Below are 22,397 nucleotides of genomic sequence, written 5' to 3' on the forward strand. Positions count from 1 at the left end.
TTTTACCGTGAGTAAATAAAACAGCAGAATGCTTTCCCATTATATATATCCTCTTAGTCTGTACTTAAATCCTAGAGAATCCGGAAAGTTGTTGCTTGAACCCATGCCTCTGATATAAGAAAAAAAAATCTAAACTATCTTGACTTAATTTCCTTGTCAAGAGCAATTTTTTCTGTATATTATTGTACTTTGATTCTTCATCAAAATGAAAGGAATAATACTTCTTTCTTTTTCCCTGCTTGATCTAAACAAATAATTTTAGAAATAATAGAATTATTAAAAAAGATGAAACATGTAAAATATTAAAGGGAGTTGGTTAAGATTGAAATTATTGCATAACAAAAGCCACAGCAATGAAAATATTCAAATAAATTATCTTCTATTATCCTGATAAAGAAAATAAAGTTGACATACTGTAAATGATGAAAAAAACATGTGAATTTAAATATAAATTTTCATTCCAAAATACTCTCTTATAAACCACTGCTGAATATTAGAAAATAAGCGCATATGGATTAAAGTTACGTGATTAACTTGAAGTTTCAAAAACAAATACCCAGAAACCGGTATGTAAAATCTAGCTCATGCAGATTTTTTATTGAATAACTGCCTTCGGTTAGCCGGGGACTTCGCCATCAGCCCCTGCATTTGCTTTTCCCATGGCCTCTCACTTCCCATAAGAACTCTAATCTTAAGGGATTTTGAGATATAGTATCTTATTATAGCAATTGAAGCGCTTACAATGGAAGTATTACCGTATGTTACATTATTCGAAACGTTAAATTTTGGCGGTTCATGCACGTGGAAAATCATGTTACATAACACATCATTTAGTGAGTCCTCGTCCCAGTGAAGAGATTTGAAAACGATGAGGGATATATGTTAACGGATATAGTGTACAATTTCCCGAAATGTACAATTTATTACATACCATCTTTATCCTCTAACCGCTTCAATTGCAACTCGCAACTATTTTCTTCCCCTCTTTTTTTCCTTTTAACGGTAATATCAAAATCGCTAAAATACAATTAATTAAGATGTTTATACTCTTAAGGGATTTCGGGAAATGGTCATTTTATTTTACTAATTACAACCCCAACCCCTTTTTATATTTTCTAAGGAAACATTAGAAAACACAGAAACATGTCTTTAATAGTTTTAAATTTAATTATTTTAAATTATAAACCTAAACACCAATTTTGATGCCAATAAAATTAAGGGATTTCAATGTGGCTGTCCAATTATAACCGCCCTGGTTTGTTTCCTTCTAGAGCAAATATCAAAAACGCTTACATACATATCTAATTATTTAAAATGAGAAGTCCGGACATCTTATTATAATAATTGTAATTCCCACCCCTTCCTCATTCTCACTTCTTTTCCTTCTAGTCTAGGCAAAATATCACAAAACGCTAAAAAGATGTGTATAATTGTTTTAAATGAGAGGTTCATATGCCAAACTTCGTGTCTTTAACATTCAAAGATTCCAAGATATGTACATTTTAAGATAATAATTTCTACTCCTCTTTCTGTCCTTCTCCTTTGGATTTAAAAAAAAATCTATGTCCTGTTAGGCGTTGATCAATCAGTCAGTCAGGACTTGTTCTTTTATACAGAGATATATATAATAAGCAAATTAATGCCAAAGGCAGTATTTAAAGTGGTAGTGGCAAAGAACACATATATTGTGTTACTGTATACGGTATATTCATTCATTTGGTAAAATTCTTACAATTGCTTAAATCCTCCTGCTTTGGAAATGAGTCAATGTAACAAATATAGATGAGTTGTACAGTGCAAAATACAATATTTACACATACAAAATGTCATACACAACAGCGTATAACAAATTAACCAAATGTTAAAAATCAAAGAAAACGTAGAAAACCTTTAATAGAAATACAGCTAGCAACCTGTCAACTGAGAGAGCGCGACAATAGTATCATCTTGTTCGGAGGGTCAGTGATTTGGTGTCGAAGGTGACGTCACGCGAACAGGCAGGCTGCGCGTGGGTTTACCTTATCTTATTTCTACCATGGCCCAATCTAAAACTCCTATACGAAAACTGGCCAAAGAACAAACTTTGGTAAACATTGGAAATATCGTATTTACAGAAATGGTTGATCCACATCTCTATTTTAAGCGAATGGAATGTTACAAAATCCGTGCTGTTACCATAGGAACAGCACGAGTTGTTGCCAAAATATGCCATTTGTTCTGTTGCTAATGCTCAAACGTCAAAAATTAGAAAGGCGAAAGAATGTTCTTACCCACTTAACATTGTGTTGCTGGTGTATATAAAATTTAATTCTTGTGTTTTTTAAAACTATTTTAGAATTTTACTTTGTGTCTACTCTTTCCTGTAATAATATCAGGGATCATGTTCACATTTTTTTATGCCGGCACGTTCAGATATATATTTTCAAGTGTTATTTTGTACTTTGGTTCGTGGTTCGTTAAAAGCATAACTACAGAAATATTTTTAAAAAGTTCGGGTGTGGTACAACGATAAGAGTTAAGAGCAGGGAAATGGTATACAATATGAGAACTTATACTGAGAAAGAAAGATATATTATTACTAGTTGCAAAAGTAATGGAGAAGACGTGTTATGCTTTGCGAATAGGAAAAAATTCAATCATAAGTATTACGAACACATGAAACATTTTAGCAGCCCCTGCTATTCCTGTGGCAACAGCGCGAATTTCATAACAGTCCATTGGGGCCGCGGTGGCTCAGTGGTAGAGCGTTCACCTCTGGTGCTTGGGGTCGCGGGTTCGATCCCAGCCCCCGCCAAGTGAACTTTGTGGTGGACAAACACCGTGTGCGTGGGTTTTCTCGGGGTTCTCCCGTTTCCTCCCACTTTCTTCATTCCACCATTTCATTCATTACTCATTATCACCGTCTCCTTTAGCCTAACCGGCATAACCGTGGGACGTAAAACTCAAAGATTTCATAACAGTCCATTCGCTTAAAATAGAGATGTGGTTCAGACATTCCTCGAAATAAGATATTTTCGATGCTTGTTTTTCGGCCGGTTTTCGTCTAGGACTCCTAATCTAGACCTATAGATATCTGGGCTCTAAAAGATATTTAGAATTACGCTTAATTTTATTCTGCATTTAAAAAAAAGTCTCGGTGATGCAAATAGATCCACAGTGTCACTTTGTTCATCTGGAAAGAAATGCTCAGCAAAAATTCAACTAGTGTGTTTAATGGCGGAAGAACAAGTTTACGGAAGATCCTGAAAAGATTTCGGATTCAAGTGAAAAAATATTCAGGTAGACAATTGTTACAGACCTCAGTGTAACCAGCAATATATAGGGACATAACAGCAGTTAAATTGGTCGTTCGGGAAGGCCTGTGAAAATCAATTATGTTTACGGTAGGCAATCTTCTATATTCATTCGCTGCACTTCAAGTTGCTATGACTTCTCTTTCAATCTTCTTATTCAGTATAACACTTATTCTGGATGTTCTACCTGTTATTTCTGTAGATATCATCCTATAGTCTCCGCTCCGAAAGTTCCTTACTACTGGCCATTGTCGTCGCTGATTCGTATGTCCATGTTAATTTTTCCCCCATTTCCTTCTCCACATTGGGAAATTCCTCAGTTGTAGAGGACATTTGATGTTCCATGTTCCAATGATTACAGATGGTTGCCTAGGATAAAAGTAGTAGATTGTGAACCGCTTACCTGGTTAGTGAATCCTGATGGGTTTTGCTTGATGAAGACTAAGGAGAGACTGTTTTATTTTACTACGTGCCTGTGACGACAGACAAGAAGCATTCCTTATTATAATTCTGTGTTACAATACCTTCCATACTATAAAGTACGTGAATAACGTTATACCAATCTCCGCGCGTGTGCCATTGGAAAATGTCTATAATTAACAGTTCATTACGCTTGGAACATTGTAATAAACTTGAAATAAAAAAGAAAGATATATTCATAATATTTACCGATCAGGGAAATTAAGAAAAAAAAAGATCATACCTTATAACTAATAATTTGTTTATTTTGTGGTGATATTATTACCAACCATAACAATAGTTTACAAAAATTTGAACAATAAAAGTAGTAGTAAAGATTAATTCCAAAGAGCGAAAGAAGTTACAAATAAATAATAAGAAGGGAAACAGTTTGTAATAACTTACATTATTTCAAAAATATTCGATACAATATTTTGAGTACTTCCGACATAAAACTTTAACACAAACCTTACAGTGCTTTCAAAATCGAGTAATGCTTCTCTTCGTATTTTCTTTCACTTTTTCACTAGTACGTAACAATGACTCTGTAGCAGAGTGATTGCAATAAAAATCTTACCTGTTTCTCATAGTAACTGCTAGTCGAGGTGGAAGCTCTAGCCAGCCTATTCGCACTCCTGGAGCAAGGATCTTAGAAAACGAGCCATTAGAAATCACGTGGCCTTTGTAGTCTTCGTCAGATGGATTGTCATATGCAAAGAGTCTTTGAGGCGGAAAGTCGTCATTTCCATAATACAATAAATTATAGACATCATCGCAAAGTACCATTATGTTTAACTTTCTGGCAAGATTAACGACGTCTTGGCTGCAAACTAAATATATGAAAGCACATACAAGTAATTAAAATAATTTTAAATATCAATGTTATTTTCTAATACAAGAAAGCCAACGGCGTTTACAAGATGTTTCTTTTACTAGTTACAAAAGCTGATACATAGTTTCACCTGCACCAATCAATTTATGTCTTTGTATGTGTAATATTCATCTAAGTATATAATAGCATTTTTTCTTGCTTATAAAAAATACACATGAAAATTATGCTATTTTGTAAGTCTATCTATGTCAGAAACTTGCATTAAAGACGTTCATAATTTAAAAAATCCGAATAACAGAATATTTCGGAGAGATTTTGTTTGTTTAACTCCTTTTCTGGCATCCAGCTTAATGAGATTTCAACATACAGTTTCACCTGGATCCGAATGACGCACTCATACCGACGATCAAACCAGAGTCGAACGGCAAAAGCAGTAACAACTTAGCCATGACGGAATCCAGTATAATGTCATAAGTATCGATACATTCCTGTATTATTTCCTTTCCATTCCACACGTCATAAATTAATTTATATTTATGTTACATTTTACTTTTCTTAGATACAAGGAAACAGAAACAGACATAATAACAGAAAGATACATCAAGTACGATTATAAAACGCATGTAAACGAGAGAATATTGATTTAATTTTGGATAGTTATCAAGAAAAATTTAATAAACTTACATGGAAGAACTGAACTCATAATTTGATTGCTATTCCTTTAGTTGCAAATATATTTTGAAATTTAGTTTAAAAGTTTGTTTTCCAAGGCATTCGTGAGTAGTGATACTACAGCGGGAATACTGACTTTTATGCCATTACTAGTTTACATATATATGATTCTAAAATATCAATATCAATATTTCTGACTTCCAACCTTGGACACAGTTGATCAGTTACGTAAAGTAGGAATTGAACTCGTTGAGCTCATCAAGTAGTAAGATGTTTAAATAGATAAATAAATAAATATACCATTTCACGAAAATAAATGTAAATTACATAATGCTGTTAAATGTTAACCCTTTTCATTTCTTATGTAAATTCAAACATAACATCAGATTGAAAAAGAAAGGTGCAAATCCTAAATCCTTGCTCCGCTAATTAAAATGCAACATGTGGTTCTTACTTGCTCTATTTTGTCAACACTATTTTTGTAGGCAAAAGTACCAAGCTACTCTGTTAAGAAACACTCGAGTGACATTTGCGCATACAGTCGCGCACTTGCTTCATGGAAACCGGCATTGTTCTGCTCCATGACAAGGCATGGGGCCGCGGTGGCTCAGTGGTAGAGCGTTCACCTCCAGTGCTTAGGGCCCCTCGTTCGATCTCAGCTCGCCCCAAGTGAAGTTTGTGGTGGACAAACACCGTGTGCGTGGGCTTTCTCGTTCTCCTGTTTCCTCCCACTTTATTCATTCCACCATTCTATCCATTTCTCCTCATCACCGTCTCCTTTAGCCTAGCCGGCATAATCGTGGGACGTAAAACTTTCATTTTAATGACAAGGCACGCCTACATAGCACTCACATAGCACAAATCTTGCTGCGTGACAAATTTCACTGGAATACATATGATCACCCACCCTACAATCCAATCTGGCTACTGTCCAAGATGAAGAAGCGTCTTGATATTAAACCCTTTGCAGATGATGAGGATCTGAAGAAATCTGCCATGAACTGGTTGAATCATCAGGTGGAATGTGATACGAGGAAAGCTTACTTAAACTGGTACCAAGATATGACAAATGCCTGGATGTCCAAGGCCACAATGTGGAGAAGCAGATACAAATATGTGTCAAAATATGTATATACAGTTTTTATATGGTTTTCAATATACTGTATATCTTTGTGTGGTAGAACGTTCTTTACTTCCCGAATCACCTACGTAAAATACAGGGTGGTCCAAAAGTGTGGAAAAATCCTAGTAAGTAGTAAACGTTGCAAAATATAAACAAAGTAACAATGTAGATAGGGGAATAGGGATAGAGAAAAATGTTTAAGGACATATTACAATGATACAATAAGATTCTGCAAAGACACATAATCAAAATTTCAGAAGTTCCTCCTAAATTCATAGACAAATATTTAACAAATTTTAAGGCATTTTTTACTGACCCCCTACAAGGCAGTGGCATCTATCGGGTGAAATGTCAATGTGATAAAGTGTATATAGGTCAAACAAAAAGGAACATTTGCACTAGAATAACTGAGCATGTTCGTACTTCAAAGTATCGGAACCCGCAACAGTTGTCTGGTCTAGCAACGCATCTTAGAGATTATAACCATCATACCTCTGACTCATATTTAATTGAAAAAGCAAAAACAACAACGGAACGAAACATCAAAGGATCATATTACATCCATAACGAGAGACCCATATTTAATTTGGATAGAAGAAATAAATATTATTTGGAGTAATCTTTTCACTACATACTTTCGCCATCTGGAAAGCAAGAAAAGAAAACAGTGAACAACAGTGTGCAATGACAGTAAGTGCCATTCCCATGTGTTTAATTTTTTGACAGAAGATTTGGTTTTTTACATTTCTTTTTCTTTTTTTTTTTGTTTTTCTTACTCTTCCAAATTCTTCATGTTTTAAATCCTTTTTGAATTTTGAGCAAGCCGATGAAGGAAGAGGTTTCTTCCGAAAGCGCTACTTGTTACATGATGTAGAAGAGAACTCTACTATATATCTTTTGCGGTAAGTATTAGCCGTTTTGCTTTTCTCATTCAACATAATCACCGCTCACAAAACTGCGATATATTACAATGACGTCCGCCATCTTGAATTTCATGTGATATAGCAAATTTTCGGAGAAATTGAATGTTTGTTCTAGCGGTAACTATTAAGAAGTTATTTGCCGTGTGCACCAACGGAGTTTAAACAAGCGTTCACTCAAACGCGTTCAACGCTTTCAAGTTTAAGCGTAGTTCCAGGACTTTTGTTGTACCATTGAAAGTCGAAGTTCAGTACATTTCGTTTAAGTAAACTTCGGTCAATTTGTAAAATCCACTCTGATTGGTTGTCGTGTTTTGTCTCTAATCTTTGTTCAACAAAGAAACAAATGAAGAAAGCATACCGCGTGCCGGTCTTCTCGACTTTCGAGATTGTGTGCAGAGTTGTGAGTAGTCTAATTTCAGTGATAGTAATTGTGATGGATAAAAATAATGAAACCACACGAGAAAAAAAAAATCCGAACACGAGAAATGTATTGTAATTTCATTAGTGAAAAAATACAAAGACATTACTGAGTGTAAACAGACTGATAGCCGTGTGCACCAACGAAGTTTAAACGAATGTTCAATCAAACGCGTTCAACATTAAACTTTCAAGTTCAAACGTGGTTCCAGGACTTTCGTTGCACCATTGAAAGTCGAAGTTCAGTACATTTTGTTTAAGTAAACTTCGGTCAATTTGTAAAATCCACTCTGATTGGTTGTCGTCTTTTGTCTCTAATCTTCGTTTGACAAAGTAACAAATGAAGAAAGCATACCGCATGCCGTCTTTTCGACTTTCGAGATTGTGTGCATAGAGTTTTGAGTAGTCTAATTTCAGTGATAATAATTGTGATGGATAAAAATAATGAAACCACACGAGAAAAAAAAAAAAAAAAAAAAAAAAATCCGAACACGAGAAATGTATTGTAATTTCATTAGTGAAAAAATACAAAGACATTATTGAATGTAAACAGACTGACTTGGATCAACGAAGTTTAAACTTCCCAAATTCGGCAGTTCAAAATAAAACCAAGTTTATCCACCATTTGACCGAGACTTAACCTTGAACATTGTTGGTGCACACGGCCATAACTTGGATCAACAAAGTTTAAATCCCCAAATTCGGCCGTTCAAACTAAAACTAAGTTTATCCACCATTTGATCGAGACTTAACCTTGAACGTTGTTGGTGCAACAGACAATTTCAACCGAGCTTGGTTATGATCCTCGTTCTACAGCTGAATTTCGTTGGTGCACACGGCCATATGACTGTTTATTTCTTGTGTCCCCAACAAAAGAGGTTAATTCATACGGCAAGGACCTCTCACTGTTACAGGAGCTCACTGTTCAATATGCTCCCCAATTCAGTCGATTGTTAGACGCATTCTGAATTCTGTCACGAAAACCTTGCCTAAAATGTCGGCTCTAATGTTAGAAAATGCGTCCACAATTCGTTCCTTGAGATGCTGAACATCCTTAATTTTCACCACATGCACAAGAGTTCACATGGCCCCCCACAGGGAGTAGTCCAGTGGTAGTCCAGGGGAAAGAAAGGGCTATTTCACAGCATTTCGCAGATCAATCTACGCATCAGAAATTGCTGACAGAAGGACTCACGGATACAAATATCGTAATGAGGTGAGACGCTATCGTGCTGGAGAAACGTAGGGAATGGCCCATCCTCCGACAGCAGTGATAGTAAGATGTCATCTTCTTACATGCGCCAATAACACATCGCCGTTAGCATCCCATCGATGAAGAATGGACCCACACGCTACACCACACCATCATCTCGCCGAGATAAATATCTGACCGGTACTGCACGTTCTGTTTGTTAATTCCGCCCAACACGTAAAAGTTTGCCTTATTAGTGAACAATATGCCAGACGGGAAGGTAGAGTTTTGTCGTATCTACTCTGTGACGCATTAAGCAAATTCCAGATGACAATCTGGGACATTTGTAAGGTGTTAGTGAAGTTGAAGTTTATAAGAGTGCCACTTATTCACTGGCATAATGCTTATGATTGAGGTGCGATTAACACCATTTTCACAGGCTAAAATATGCGTGCTTATCTTGATATTTTTACTGAATGATGCCAATACTGCCCCAGTTGTTGCCTAGTCTGTCGCCGTGCGTGGTCTACCAGTCTTGGGTCGATATGCTTCAGACTGGGTTTCTTGGAATTTATTCAGCATATTTTCTGTCTATATCTTATTATATCTTAGCGTAAATGCATTTAAGAATACCTGTATACATCACCCAATTAGAATGAAACTCAGACTATAGAATGTGTGGGAGTATAGAGGGCAAGCTGATCTTAGAAGGATCCAGCAAAAAGGCTACTGCAGAGGAAGGTTGATCGTAGTATTTATAAAGGGCAGGCTGACAGTAGTTTGAAGGTCATCGGACAATACGAGATTAGCTATGTTTACAAATCCGTTGTGTGTGGATCAATACCAGAGCAAAGCGAAGTATATTGAATTTGCTTTTTGATAAGTAAAACTGTTTCCTTTAATCTTATTTTTTAAAATCTTTACGGTTATTTTGACTTTTCAGTCCAAAAAAATATATATGAGTTAAAAGATAATGTATTTCGTTACTTCTTGTGAAATAAATATTTTAAGTAATTTGTTACCATAAGCATGTTTTACATTGATTAACCTCACTGAAATTTGTCTTTTTCTATTAGTTTTGCACAAGGTACGACCCAAAAGTTTGAGACAAGTGATTTGAGTACTAAGCAATATATCTAGTGGCCAATACCCTAACTAAAGCCTGTGACAAACATCTTGGCATTTCAGCTGAACGAATAAAACGCAAGCTCTGACGCGACGCTGCCAAGTGGTAAAGGAGTGTGGCTATGGCTAAGCAGACGAACTACAGCGCGATCAGGTGACAGGCGATAGACGTGAATGTGTAAAAAATAAACGGGGCAATACCGTTGGCCTCTCATTTGCTAGCAGCATTTAGAGGGAACTTGGAGCGCCGCCCTCAAATGCCAAGATGTTTGTCACGCCGTTTATATACTGTGTTTCATGTAACATGTAAAATGAAATGACATTTTTAGTTTAACGTCCCATGATTATGTCTTTTAGGCCAAAGTAGACAGATGATTAACCAAAGTTAATGATTGTGAAATTAAATTTGTTTGTGCTCTCTCACTGGGAATCGAACCCAGGACCACGCGTACCCAAAGTACAAATGGTAGCTTATGTAACACATTACCAAGTTTCATAAGTTTCCGTTCAATGGTCTGTGAAGAGAACATACTGTGTCGATGACAGTATGTCTCTGTATGCAGACTGTTTTGCAAGTAAGCGACAACCTCTTTCAATTGTGCAAGTATTGGCCTTGTCATTGATATCATAGAGATGCCAAGAGAAGAAAGATTCTGGCATGCAGAAACGTTGATGTTTCCCACCATCCAGTTTGTTCGCCATTTTCTGCACCTATGACTGATCTCCATTCCTTAAGTTAAATTTTTCCTTAGAAGAATGACACGTTCAGTATGGAGTAAGAAGGAAGTATAAATAATAATTTTTGTCAATGAGCGCCATTGATCGATTTAATATGGTTTTATTTATGTGGAGAAACTTCAGTACCCTTTAGAGTCATAATCTAAAACATGGCTGCCGAACTTGAATTTGTTTTGGAGCGAGCCCCTTGAGCTTTTGTAAAGTAGTTGCAGTCTTCATTTGGCCATCTGGTCGAAATTAAGCAAATAATTATAAACAGCTGCAGTTTTGTTCCGTTTTGAGCTAAAGCACAGAATTTAATTTCTAAGTCAGGGTAATGTGTAAATTAATGATTCACGGGCGTTTGGTAATTCTAAACTGGTCAAACGAAAAAAAAGAAAAGAAAAGAAAAGAAAAGAAAGAAGTTATAGATTTTTAGATGCATAAGATTCACTTTGATGCTTTTCAAATGAGCTAATGATAAGAATAACTGCAGCATGTCTTAAGAAAAATGCTTTTACAGTCTTGTTGAAAAAACACCTGGTCATCCACATCTCTTTGGAAAACCATGTACTATATAACCCATACACAGAATTAAATCAAACAAATATTGTTTTTCTACGGCCAAATCAGATCTTTATTTAGAGACAAACTATTTGAATTTCCTACGTACAGCAGCCAAAATATAGCTTTTTAAAGACAGGTGAAAGGTAAATATTTTCTGAATAAGACTATATATCAGTTCATTCTTGATACTGGAAAATAATACGATTTGTACAATAGAAGATTTCGCCAACATTTTAAAAGTAAGATTGTTTGAAAATCGAACGGTTTTTAAATCGTACTTCTGACATTCACTTATCATCCGTGTTTTGGATCAGTGATTGGTCGGTTAATTCATTCAACTTTCCTTTTCATCATCGAGGCTATGCGAGACAGGTATTACTGTTTGTAGGTCGAATTCGAAGTACTATTCAGATCTGAGTTAGATGCAAGCTCACCCATCGGGAACCTAATTCTGGACTAAGCTTCAAGAAACTACATGCGTTAGACATTCGATCACGATGGAACAATAATAATTATTTTTCTTTAGCATAAATAGCATAACATACCTGTAACGTTGAGCTAATATTTCATTTCATTTTACAAGCTTAACTTATTTATCATAGTAAAATGCTGCATCGCTCGACCCAATAATTTGATTGGTAAGCCTGTGTAGACAAGTTTCTTACGATCTATTCATTGCGACGTGGTAGATCGACCATGGAATATTGTAGTGTACTAACAATAATAACTTCTGATATTTTTAATTTACAGAAAAAAGAAGAAATGGAATATGTAGTTTTACCATCCCACGATCATGCTCTATAGTCTAAAGGAGACGGATGGTTAATTAAAGTGAATGATACTGAAATAATTGGTGTAATTAAAATTTGGGAAGAAACAGAAGAACAATGAAAAAACCATAAACATGATGCTGTCCAGTACAGTTCGAATTGTTAAAATCTTGTAGTAAAATCCATATAAAACTAATTGCTCTTTATTACAAAGATTATTTAAAGAGTCACACACTTATTTCAATTATATGAAATACACTATATTTTGGATTATTGCCAATTACTTTACAGTTATAAGACATACGAATATATTACACAACGTCTCAATTAGTTACAGGGTGGCGCACGAAATGATCCACTTTTTTTTTCTTTTTTTTTTTAATTGTTTCAGGGGAACAAGAAATCGCAATGTACACTTTTACAGCAGTAGCAGTGCAGTTTGGAGAAACAGTCGAAGAAGAAATTGACACCTACCTCACCCTGCCGCCGCTAGAGGGCTAGTTTTCAAGATGGCTGACAAGAGCAGACTGACTACAGAGCAGCGCTCAACAATCGTGCTTTTGTTCCATGAATCAAAAAGTGTTATGGTTGCTCAAAGACGGTTTCGAGAGAGGTTTAATACCCGATGGGCTCCCTCCAAAAAAACCCATCCACAGACTGTATGAAAACTTTCAGAGGGAAGGAACAATATTGGAGCCGAAGCGTCCTCGACAGAAGCCTGTGTGTTCGCCTCAGAATATTGAAACTGTTAGAGTTGCAATGCAGAGGAATCCCGGGAAGTCGACAAGAAAGACAGCAGTGCACTTGGCATATCAAGACGTTTGGTTTAACGAATTATGAAGAGTGACCTTCATTTTTATCCATACCAGATGACCGTTGTGGAACGACTCACAAACGATCACAAGCAGCAGAGATTAGTGTTCGCGCAATGGGCAGAGGGTAAGCAACGAATCCTTCACAACGTTTGGTTTTCTGACGAGGCGCATTTCCATTTGGACGGAGTGGTCAACAAACAAAATGTGCGTTTTTGGGCCAAGAAAAATCTACGGTTGATTCATGAAAAACAACACCACGCTCCCAGGATTACAGTTTGGGTTGAAATTTCCAGCCATGGACTGATTGGGCCATTCTTCTTCGAAGAAACAGTAAACAGTGAGCGGTACTTGACTATGCTCCGGAATAACTTTGTTCCGTAGTTACTTGCTACTGCTTTGCCCATTAACACGCAGTGGTTCATACGAGATGGAGCCAAACCGCACACTGCGAATGTTGTCTTGGATTTCTTACACGAAATGTTTCACATACGTGTTATTTCTGATCGGTTTCCAGACCGGTTTCATGCTGGATAATCCTGGCCACCTCATAGTCCTCATCTTAACCCATGTGATTACTTTCTGTGAAGGAAAAGATTTTTCCGAAACATCCCAACAATTTGGTAGAGCTCAGACGACTTTTTGTTCAGGCTTGCAGTAAAATTGATGAAAACATGTGTCGTCGAGTAGTGAATAACCTCAGTGTTGATTAAATACAGTTCAGATCAACAATGGCGGCCACATTGAACATGTTTTGAATTAGAACATTTCTACACAGTACACTCTTTCTTAAGACGTGCATTTTTTCTGTTCTGATTGTGAATAAAGTTTTTATTTAAAAAGAAAATGGTGGATCATTTCGTGCGCCACCCTGTATATATTGGTATCTAACTATAAACATTTCCATGGAAATTTAACTGTTTCCCTAGTAATCGAATCAATATCAACACATTGCCATAAACATTTCCACATGGCAACGGAAAAATAAACATTTTTCACGACATTAGTTATTCCATTTTTCTTTTTCTTAGCTTGTTTGTGCTAATATAGCACTTTTGTCCTAAATAATAAATAAAATAAACAGAATAAATACATGTTATCGTTGTAAGTACAAACTCCCATAGCTTGGAACAAACTAATTTTAAATTTAGCCTACAAAGCATGAAAGGAGTGCTCGTTTCCCTCACTGCGCATGACGCACCATCATAATTCGAATATGTCCCCCCATAAAAAGGACTACTACTTTTAAAATTATTTAATGGCAATGTCTTCGAATGGCAATGTCAGTATGGTGTTGGTTATTATTTTTAATACAAAATTTTAGTTCCTAACGATTTAAACTTTCCAATTATTTTTCTCGACAGTTCTAAAATAAAATAATAAAAAAAAAATCATATCTTACGAGCACCCTTGCAGCATAACCACGAAACATCAAACTAAGAAAATAAATAGTAATAAATCATTAAACAATTAGATAATTTTACATATTGGCAAACGTAATAAAAATGAACAAGTTTAATTATTCCCCTGCAGTTTCTCTCTCCTTGATAAAGAGTTAAGTTCGACTTCAGGAGCGATATAGTGCTCTAAGAGTAGGAGATAGACAGGTATATCTAAAACGGTAATTCGATTGACGTAAATGGAACAATCATTACTTGCGATTGATATGATGAACAGAGTTACAATTTACAATGTCATACGTAGCTGGTTTAACATGTGATTTTCATAAATTTAGCATTTGTCTACATGCTTTTCTGTCAATTTTTTATCATTCAATATTGCAATTTTTGTTATTGCTTTATTTCTGTTCTATTACCACAATAGTCTTTTTTTTTTTCGTAAAATGTTTTTCCGAACACTGTACCCATACTAACCTTTTGTCATAGTAATACCACATGGATTATGGAACGTTGGAATGGTGTAAAACATGGCCCAAAATGGTTTCTCATCAGTCAGATTCCAAAGTCCCTTTGATTTTTCATCTAACGCAATTTTTTCAAATTTTCTCGTATCTACACCATCACTTGTGATAGGAACTGCAACACAGAAAATAAAGCAAATCTGTAAATTATAAAATATTATATATATATATATATATATATATATACTATATGATCAAAAGTATCCGGACACCCCCCAAAACATACGTTTTTCATATTAGGTGCACTGTGCTGCCACCTACTGCCAGGTACTCATTATCAGTGACCTCAGTAGTCATTTCACATCATGAGAAAGCAGAATGGGGCGCTCTGCGGAACTCACAGACTTCGAACGTGGTCAGGTGATTGGGTGTCACTTGTGTCAAAAGTCTGTACGCGAGATTTACACACTTCTAAACATTCCTAGGTCCACTGTGTTTGATGTGATAGTGAAGCGGAAACGTGAAGGGACACGTACAGCACAAAACCGTACAGGCCGACCTCGTCTGTTGACTGACAGAGACCACCGACAGTTGACGAGAGTCGTAAAGTGTAATAGGCAGACATCTATCCAGACCATCACACAGGAATTCCAAACTGCATCAGGATCTACTCCAAGTACTATGACAGTTAGGCATGAGGTGAGAAAACTTGGATTTCATGGTCGAGCGGCTGCTCATAAGTCACACATCACACAGGTAAATGCCAAACGACGCCTCGCTTTTTGTAAGAAGCGTAAACACTGGACGATTGAACAGTGGAAAAACGTTGTGTGGAGTGACGAATCACGGTACACAATGTGGCGATCCGATGGCAGGATGTGGTTATGGCGAATGTTCCGTGAACGTTATCTGTCAGCGTGTGTAGTGCCAACAGTAAAATTCGGAGCTGGTGGTGTTATTGTGTAGTCGTGTTTTTCTTCGAGGGGGCTTGCATCCCTTGACGTTTTGCGTGGCACTCTCACAGCGCAGGTCTACATTGATGTTTTAAGCACCTTCTTGCTTCCCACTGTTGAAGAGCAATTCGGGGATGGCGATTGCATCTTTCAACACGATCGAGCACCTCTTCATACTGCAGGGCCTATGGCGGAATGGTTACACGACCATAACATCCCTGTAATGGACTAGCCTGCACAGAGTCCTGACTTGAATCCTATAGAACACCTTTGGGATGTTCTGGAACGCGGACTTCGTGCCAGGCCTCACCGACCTACATCGATACCTCTTCTTAGTTCAGTACTCCGTGAAGAATGGGCTGCCATTCCCGAAGAAACCTTGCAGCATCTGATGAATTATGATGGAAAAATCGATGAAATGAGAATGTGGGAGGAAACAGAAGTATCTCGGGAAAAAACCCACGGATACGATATTGTCACCACAAAGTCACTTGGCCTGGGATCAAATCATGGATCCCATACACTGGAAGTCAATGTTCTACCACTGAGCCACAGTGCTCCCCAACAGCAGAAATCAATCAACATCTGGAAAGACCTATTTCTACAATCAATCTGACGAGCTGAAAAATCGTAATATGCGATTTCGAAATCTCTAATCGCCGCCAACGAGGTAATGCGAAACAGATGGTGTTAAGAACTTAGAAAAACTAAAGAACAGGAAACTAGCAGTGAAGAGTTCAGGTGGGCGTTATACTGAAATGCAGTCACATCATAGTGTGTCAGATTGAAAGCAGAGGGGGTTTCAGGTTAAGGAGCAAAGCCAAGAGGGCCAAGAGGGAGATCTACAATGAAGGTGACGTCAGATGTAATGTTGAGAAAAATTTAAGTTTTGCAACAGCAGAAGACAGTTTGGTCGATGACAAATTTCAAGAGAAAAACATTTTACAAACGAGGAGAGAAATATGTGTATGTATAATACGTTTTAAAAAGTTTCCAGTGTTACTAAAGGAAATCTTAACAAAGAAATAAACATATAAATAAATAAATATAATATTAATAGTGAGGCATTACGAATAAATAAATAAATAAATAAATAAAAGTATACTTATGGAAAATGAGTAAAATAGGAAAGAATAAAAATATGTATGCGGAAAATGGATTGAGTGTAGTGAGGTGTAATATTATAGACAATTAAGATCAAGGAAGCATTTGCGGAGAGGATGGTAAAGTGTATTTTTATCTCTTTCTGAGGGACATGGAGGAGTCCGAGGAAAGAGTTTTGAGGAAATATACGTGTAAGCTGTCGTTGGTTGGTTGATTTGGGGTTTAACGTCCTTTCAGCACCGAGACTACATCAGACGTAAATCTAGAGGTTATATGAGGCTATAGGGGATATATGAGAAGTGAGATCGACACCACATGAACCCCAGCCGGGAATCGACAATGGGTATTCCGCGTCGAAGACGTGTAAGTTAACTATACAGCCAAGAGGGAGATATACGTGGAAGGTATCGTCAAATGTAATGTTGAGATAGGTTGTGAGTTCTACAACAAGCAGATGGGAAATTTCAATCTAGTCTTAACCTTCTGCAACACCCACTTCAATATACGTAGTCCGTTTCCCAAACATATATTTTCTATCCTCACCAATTTTGATTTTACTTTTGCTATCACTTTCTTAAACGTTTTTGTCTGCGTTATTTTTATAATTTTATTCATATATTTTTCTCTGTTACTACTTACGGTGTATTTTTTATCGTACACAAACTTCTCATTTATTAGTCTTTATTTCTCCAGTTTCTTATGGATCAACCCATTTCAAAACTTTTATTGTCTCCACCTGAAGCACGCTACTTTTAGCTGGTAGCATTGTCACATGAATGAATTCCAAGATGGTGCCCATCTAGGCACTTTATAGTTATTTTCCTATTCTTTAATAATTTAATTCTTTTTCCTTCGTACGTCTCCCCCTTCCCTGACTTGCAGAATCTTGCAGAAATGCTTCTAATGTAATGTGGTACAATAAGTCTTCACTATTTTCTGGTAAGCAATGAGTTTTTCATGCGGGATGTGAAATTCCTTTGTTCCAACATACGAGTATGTTCACATAAATCGAACCCAAGGGAAGCTTAGGCTACAACCTTCTTGAGCCTACGAATAAAGTTACACTGAATTACACTTTACAATGGGACGAAATGACATGAGCTTGTTTAGCATGTCCTTGAGCAAATCCTGAGCCTTTGTCCAATATTATATATTGCCTATGGCAACTTTATTTATTTATATGTTTATTTTTGTTAGAAAAAAAGCAGTGTACCAGAATTTGTGAGTACAATCATTCCTTGGTTGTACAGACCTCCATTTAACGGATATTGGGAACAACAGGCATAACTTGGAGCAGTCGATTCAATTTGAAAGTTCTGCTCCCTGGGGGCGGAGTTGTAGCAATACTGGACACGAGCCACTGTTTCGAGAGCTGACCGCTGGTTGCTATAACGTCATTTTATTTACAGGAGTGGAACCACGTATACTTCCTATTTTATACTTCGGATTGGATAGTATGCTTGATTAAAATTACAGTACCGTATTATTATTATTTCTTTCATAATGTAACTGCAGATATTAGCCATTACGGACTTAGTACCGCAACTTACGGACACTCAGCAATCCAAAGCTTTGCATGCTGGGAGCTTCTGAGTTCGGTTCACTTCGGCTTGTTTCTAATCAACACGGAGCTCCTTAATTGTCTGACGATGCTGAGCCCAACACAAATTTTGTTCTACTGGAAACTAAACGCGTTATCACTCATAAAATTCAGCGATGTTTTTTGTTTTGTTGTGTTTTTTTGTAAAAATCCAAATTATTCATGAGAAAACTACTTTAGTACACATTTTATTCAAACACTAGTCCAAAATGAGGACTTATTAAACATATTGACTCAACATAGAAATTTGTCAAACCATTTTAGTTTTCAAAGTGGTTTACTTAAAAATTGATCCTGATCTGTTCGATTTCTTTCCACGCTAACTCTACTTGTGGTCATTATATATTTTATCTTCGTCGCTGCAGGAAGTAAAACGAATGACTTCTATAATTGGTTTTCAAATTTACCTTGCCACTTCAATGGGATGAAGTTTATGAGTAATATGTCGGACAAAACATTATCGAGAAGAATACTTCTATCCTAGACCCTTTACGTCTGAGAGGCTTCCTTATACTTAGCAGTAACGTACGGAAAGGAACAGTTTCCAGAATTAATTCCCGGTAATAAGATGTTATGGTTACGTAATCATTTGTTATATTAACATGCTCTGAAACGATATGAACTTATGTGCTTGATTTTTTCCTTGATGAAATTTTGTGTATGCTATTGATACTTATATAAAAATTTTCCCTGAAATAGATGCGAGTGTTTTCTTGATTAGCTATATACTGGACACGGTATGTATTCCATGGGTAACGTAGACTAGCGACTAGCCTTATTAGTTGAACTACTCATCTTGCAATTCAATGTCTTTCACCCAACCTTTGTATATACAATTTGGTTAAAACAATAATAGTTTTTCATAAAACTACTTTTTAACTATTTTTAACATGAGACACACTTATAATTTGCAGAAGACAAGACACATACGTTTGTCGAATTACGGGTTTCCATTTACTATATATAAATTAATGAAATTTGGATTATATTAGATTAGTTTAGTGTAACTTTCAGCAGCCAGGCTATACGAGACCTATAGTTCAATGTGGAATCAGAACAATATGAGTTTCCATTGGGAAATGAACCCGGGTCTTCCGCGTCAAAGACACATATGTTAACCAAATATAAGGAATTTCCTAATGAAACTGGAAGTTAAGATTATTAGAAAATTCAGTTTACCATTCTTCTTGACTGAATATTTGTGCCAAAAAAATATTACAATACTGTCAGTATCTCTCATTTGCTTTAGGAATGTCTAATAAAATCGTTAGCAAACCCAGTTGGATTTATGGTGGATACAATGTTTGAGATTGCCCTACCATCATGATGCAATTATGAAGCTACCTCAATTACAAGACAGCGAAGTTAGTTGTAGAAAGCTAGAAATAGTGGTGATGAGAACAAATGTGCTGGCTACACACCATCCAGTGAACTAACTTGGACTATTTCACAAAACGTTATGGTTACAGTTCAATTTTCATCAATTCTTTACTAGTAGTAGTACAATCTTGTGTCAAATAGGACTCTGTTTATCCAGATACAGCTTTCCTGTGCTATCTTACATAGTTTTTGAGAAAATTTATAATTTCGATTTGTTCAGAAAGAGACAAAGATTACATTAAATACGATTATAGACTGTAGATACAATATTAAAATGACTATTACAAAGAGAAATCATGGGCAGAAAAATCTGTTTATAAACTGCATTTTTGTAATTATTTTATTTCTCCACGAAATATGACTGCATCTCCATTAGAACTTATTGATGATTGCCAAATTTTATTAATTGTGTTAATTTTATTTGAAGTCCAAATACCGTAGTTTCCACAGTTAAATGGAAGCAATGGCTCTTACAAGCACAAATGGTTTAGTGACTATGACCAAAGGAAAGTAAATTAAATCCACGTTTCGAACTAAAGTATGACAATACAACAAATTACTTTAAATAATGGCCCACTGCTAGTAATTATATTATATTTAGTGAATCACATAATTGCAATGCATACCTGGCACTATCTTCATGTTTGAGAAATGACGGAAAGCATCCAATGCTATCATATACGTCACTTCTTCCACAAATATAACTGCATTATACGGCAGAAATGTTGTCATTGCCAAATGTAATCCATGAGTGGCGCCACATGTCTGAATAAGACACTCTCTACAAACGTAGAAATAAAGGATCAACAAGTTTTATATAAAATAATAATATTACAATTATGTACAGGGTGATTTTATAAGGAGGTGTACCAAAATTATTACTAATTTCTATATAAGCCACTTTGAATAGTAATTTCATCTTTAAAAGTCTCTGAAGTGTAAGTTTCTGAATCCGATTTAGGGGGAAATAATCGTTTGATATTGTAATCATTACAAAATCAAATTCAAAACTCGAAATGTTTTTCTTTACTCGATAACTCGTAGTAATTCTGCATTCATTTTTCATGTTTGTTCTCTATATCAAGATCTTTGGGTGACAGTATTGAATCAGAATTAGTCATGTAGCAATCAAAGGACATAAAATGATCAGCAGCACTAACAAAATATATGTATATTTCGTATGATAAAATGTGTTTGAAATTATTAACAGTTCACTGCAAGATGTCGAATTAATAATAATAATAAAATAAAAATAAAATAACATCAAACTACAAAGCACAAAAACGTTATCAAAATATATTTAAAAACACACATGTAAAATGTAATCGAAAATGTTATAAACAACAAATCATAACAAAACCACTTCAGTATAATTTCATTATAATCCTATAAATTTATTTATTTCATTACTTAAAAAAAATAAGTTACACTTCAAATAATCATAATAAAAACAGTACTTACTTACTTTAAGAATCCAATTAGCAATCCGAACGCTAACGTATCAGCGAGAAGTTTTCGCCATATTTAGTGCATATCCTTTTTTAACGAAGTAATTTCTTTTAAGGGCTCATTACCTTAGTTGGGGAACTTGCCCTAACACGTTTACTCATTCAACATTGTATGTTCACTCACTTCAGACCCGGCTGTCATTGTTAATCAAATCTTAAATCAGTACTCTTGGAATTTCATTCTTTTCTTTAGCGTTGAGAATCCAAATTCCCTACATCCTCTCTTCCTCTATAACTGTACTCATTTCCCATTTGTTCTATTTATCTTGGAACACTAATATCACGATCTATTACGAACAGAATAGACATGGTCTCCCTTTTTATTATATAACTGTCTATACCACAAGGTAACCGAGAACACGATATTCTAGAAACCTATAACATTTTATCACAACGCACCATCACTACCTATCACCGTAGCATCGTCCAAACAAATGTTAAAATCTTAACTTTTGATACATATAATCCTAATTCAGTGTCGGACTGGCCAAGTTGAGAGCCCTTAGCGCGGGTCCTTAAAGGTCCCTTTTATATATATATATATAAAACAAGTCAGTTGCAAAACACGATAAGTAACAAAATCATATTTTCTGTATTGAACAAATATGTAGTACAAAACAGGTCGGAAAAATGAAAGTTAATAGTACTGAGACAATCAAACGTAATCGTGAAGTTACTTCAGTTATTTTGACAGTTTTTTTAGGGAGTTCTTCACTTGATGAGGCAATCAAATTAATTACTTTTTCTTTGTCTACATTCAGGAATAAATCTTTTTCTGTAAACATAAAAAGTAAAGGATACTAATGGTTTTGACTTATCGTAGATTTTAGTCTAGTTTTAACAATTTTCAATTTAGAAAATCCCCTCTCACATGTGACTTGAGGACATGGGAGAGTAAGAACAAATTTGAAAGCAGTGTACATGAAGGGCCCGTAAGACTTCTTTCGGGAAGACGAACTTAGGCTTCTGCAACCTTTTTGGTAGGAAGACTCATAAAAGCATTTGCGATCGCGAAAATTCGACCAAGGTCTATAGATCCTGCGCCTCGTGATCTCTGTGTTGGCGATCGCCAAGTAGCCAACGTCTCCA

At 35.9% G+C, this 22,397-nt stretch overlaps 1 protein-coding gene across 1 annotated transcript in view; it reads right to left on the minus strand.

Annotated features, from left to right (window-relative positions):
• Positions 1–22,397, minus strand: part of LOC145664417 (uncharacterized) — a 42,802-nt gene that overhangs the window by 10,844 nt on the left and 9,561 nt on the right. Inside the window, exons 3-5 of the mRNA XM_081731100.1 lie at positions 20,427–20,581; positions 14,777–14,938; positions 4,330–4,582 (exon numbers count right to left, since the gene is read on the minus strand). Coding sequence (XP_081587226.1) covers positions 4,330–4,582; positions 14,777–14,938; positions 20,427–20,581 — 570 coding nt within the window. The remainder of the gene's footprint in view (positions 1–4,329; positions 4,583–14,776; positions 14,939–20,426; positions 20,582–22,397) is intronic.

The sequence above is a fragment of the Thermobia domestica genome, chromosome 11 (assembly GCF_964235325.1).
Source record: "Thermobia domestica chromosome 11, izTheDome1.hap1.1, whole genome shotgun sequence".
Taxonomy (NCBI): Eukaryota; Metazoa; Arthropoda; class Insecta; order Zygentoma; family Lepismatidae; genus Thermobia; species Thermobia domestica.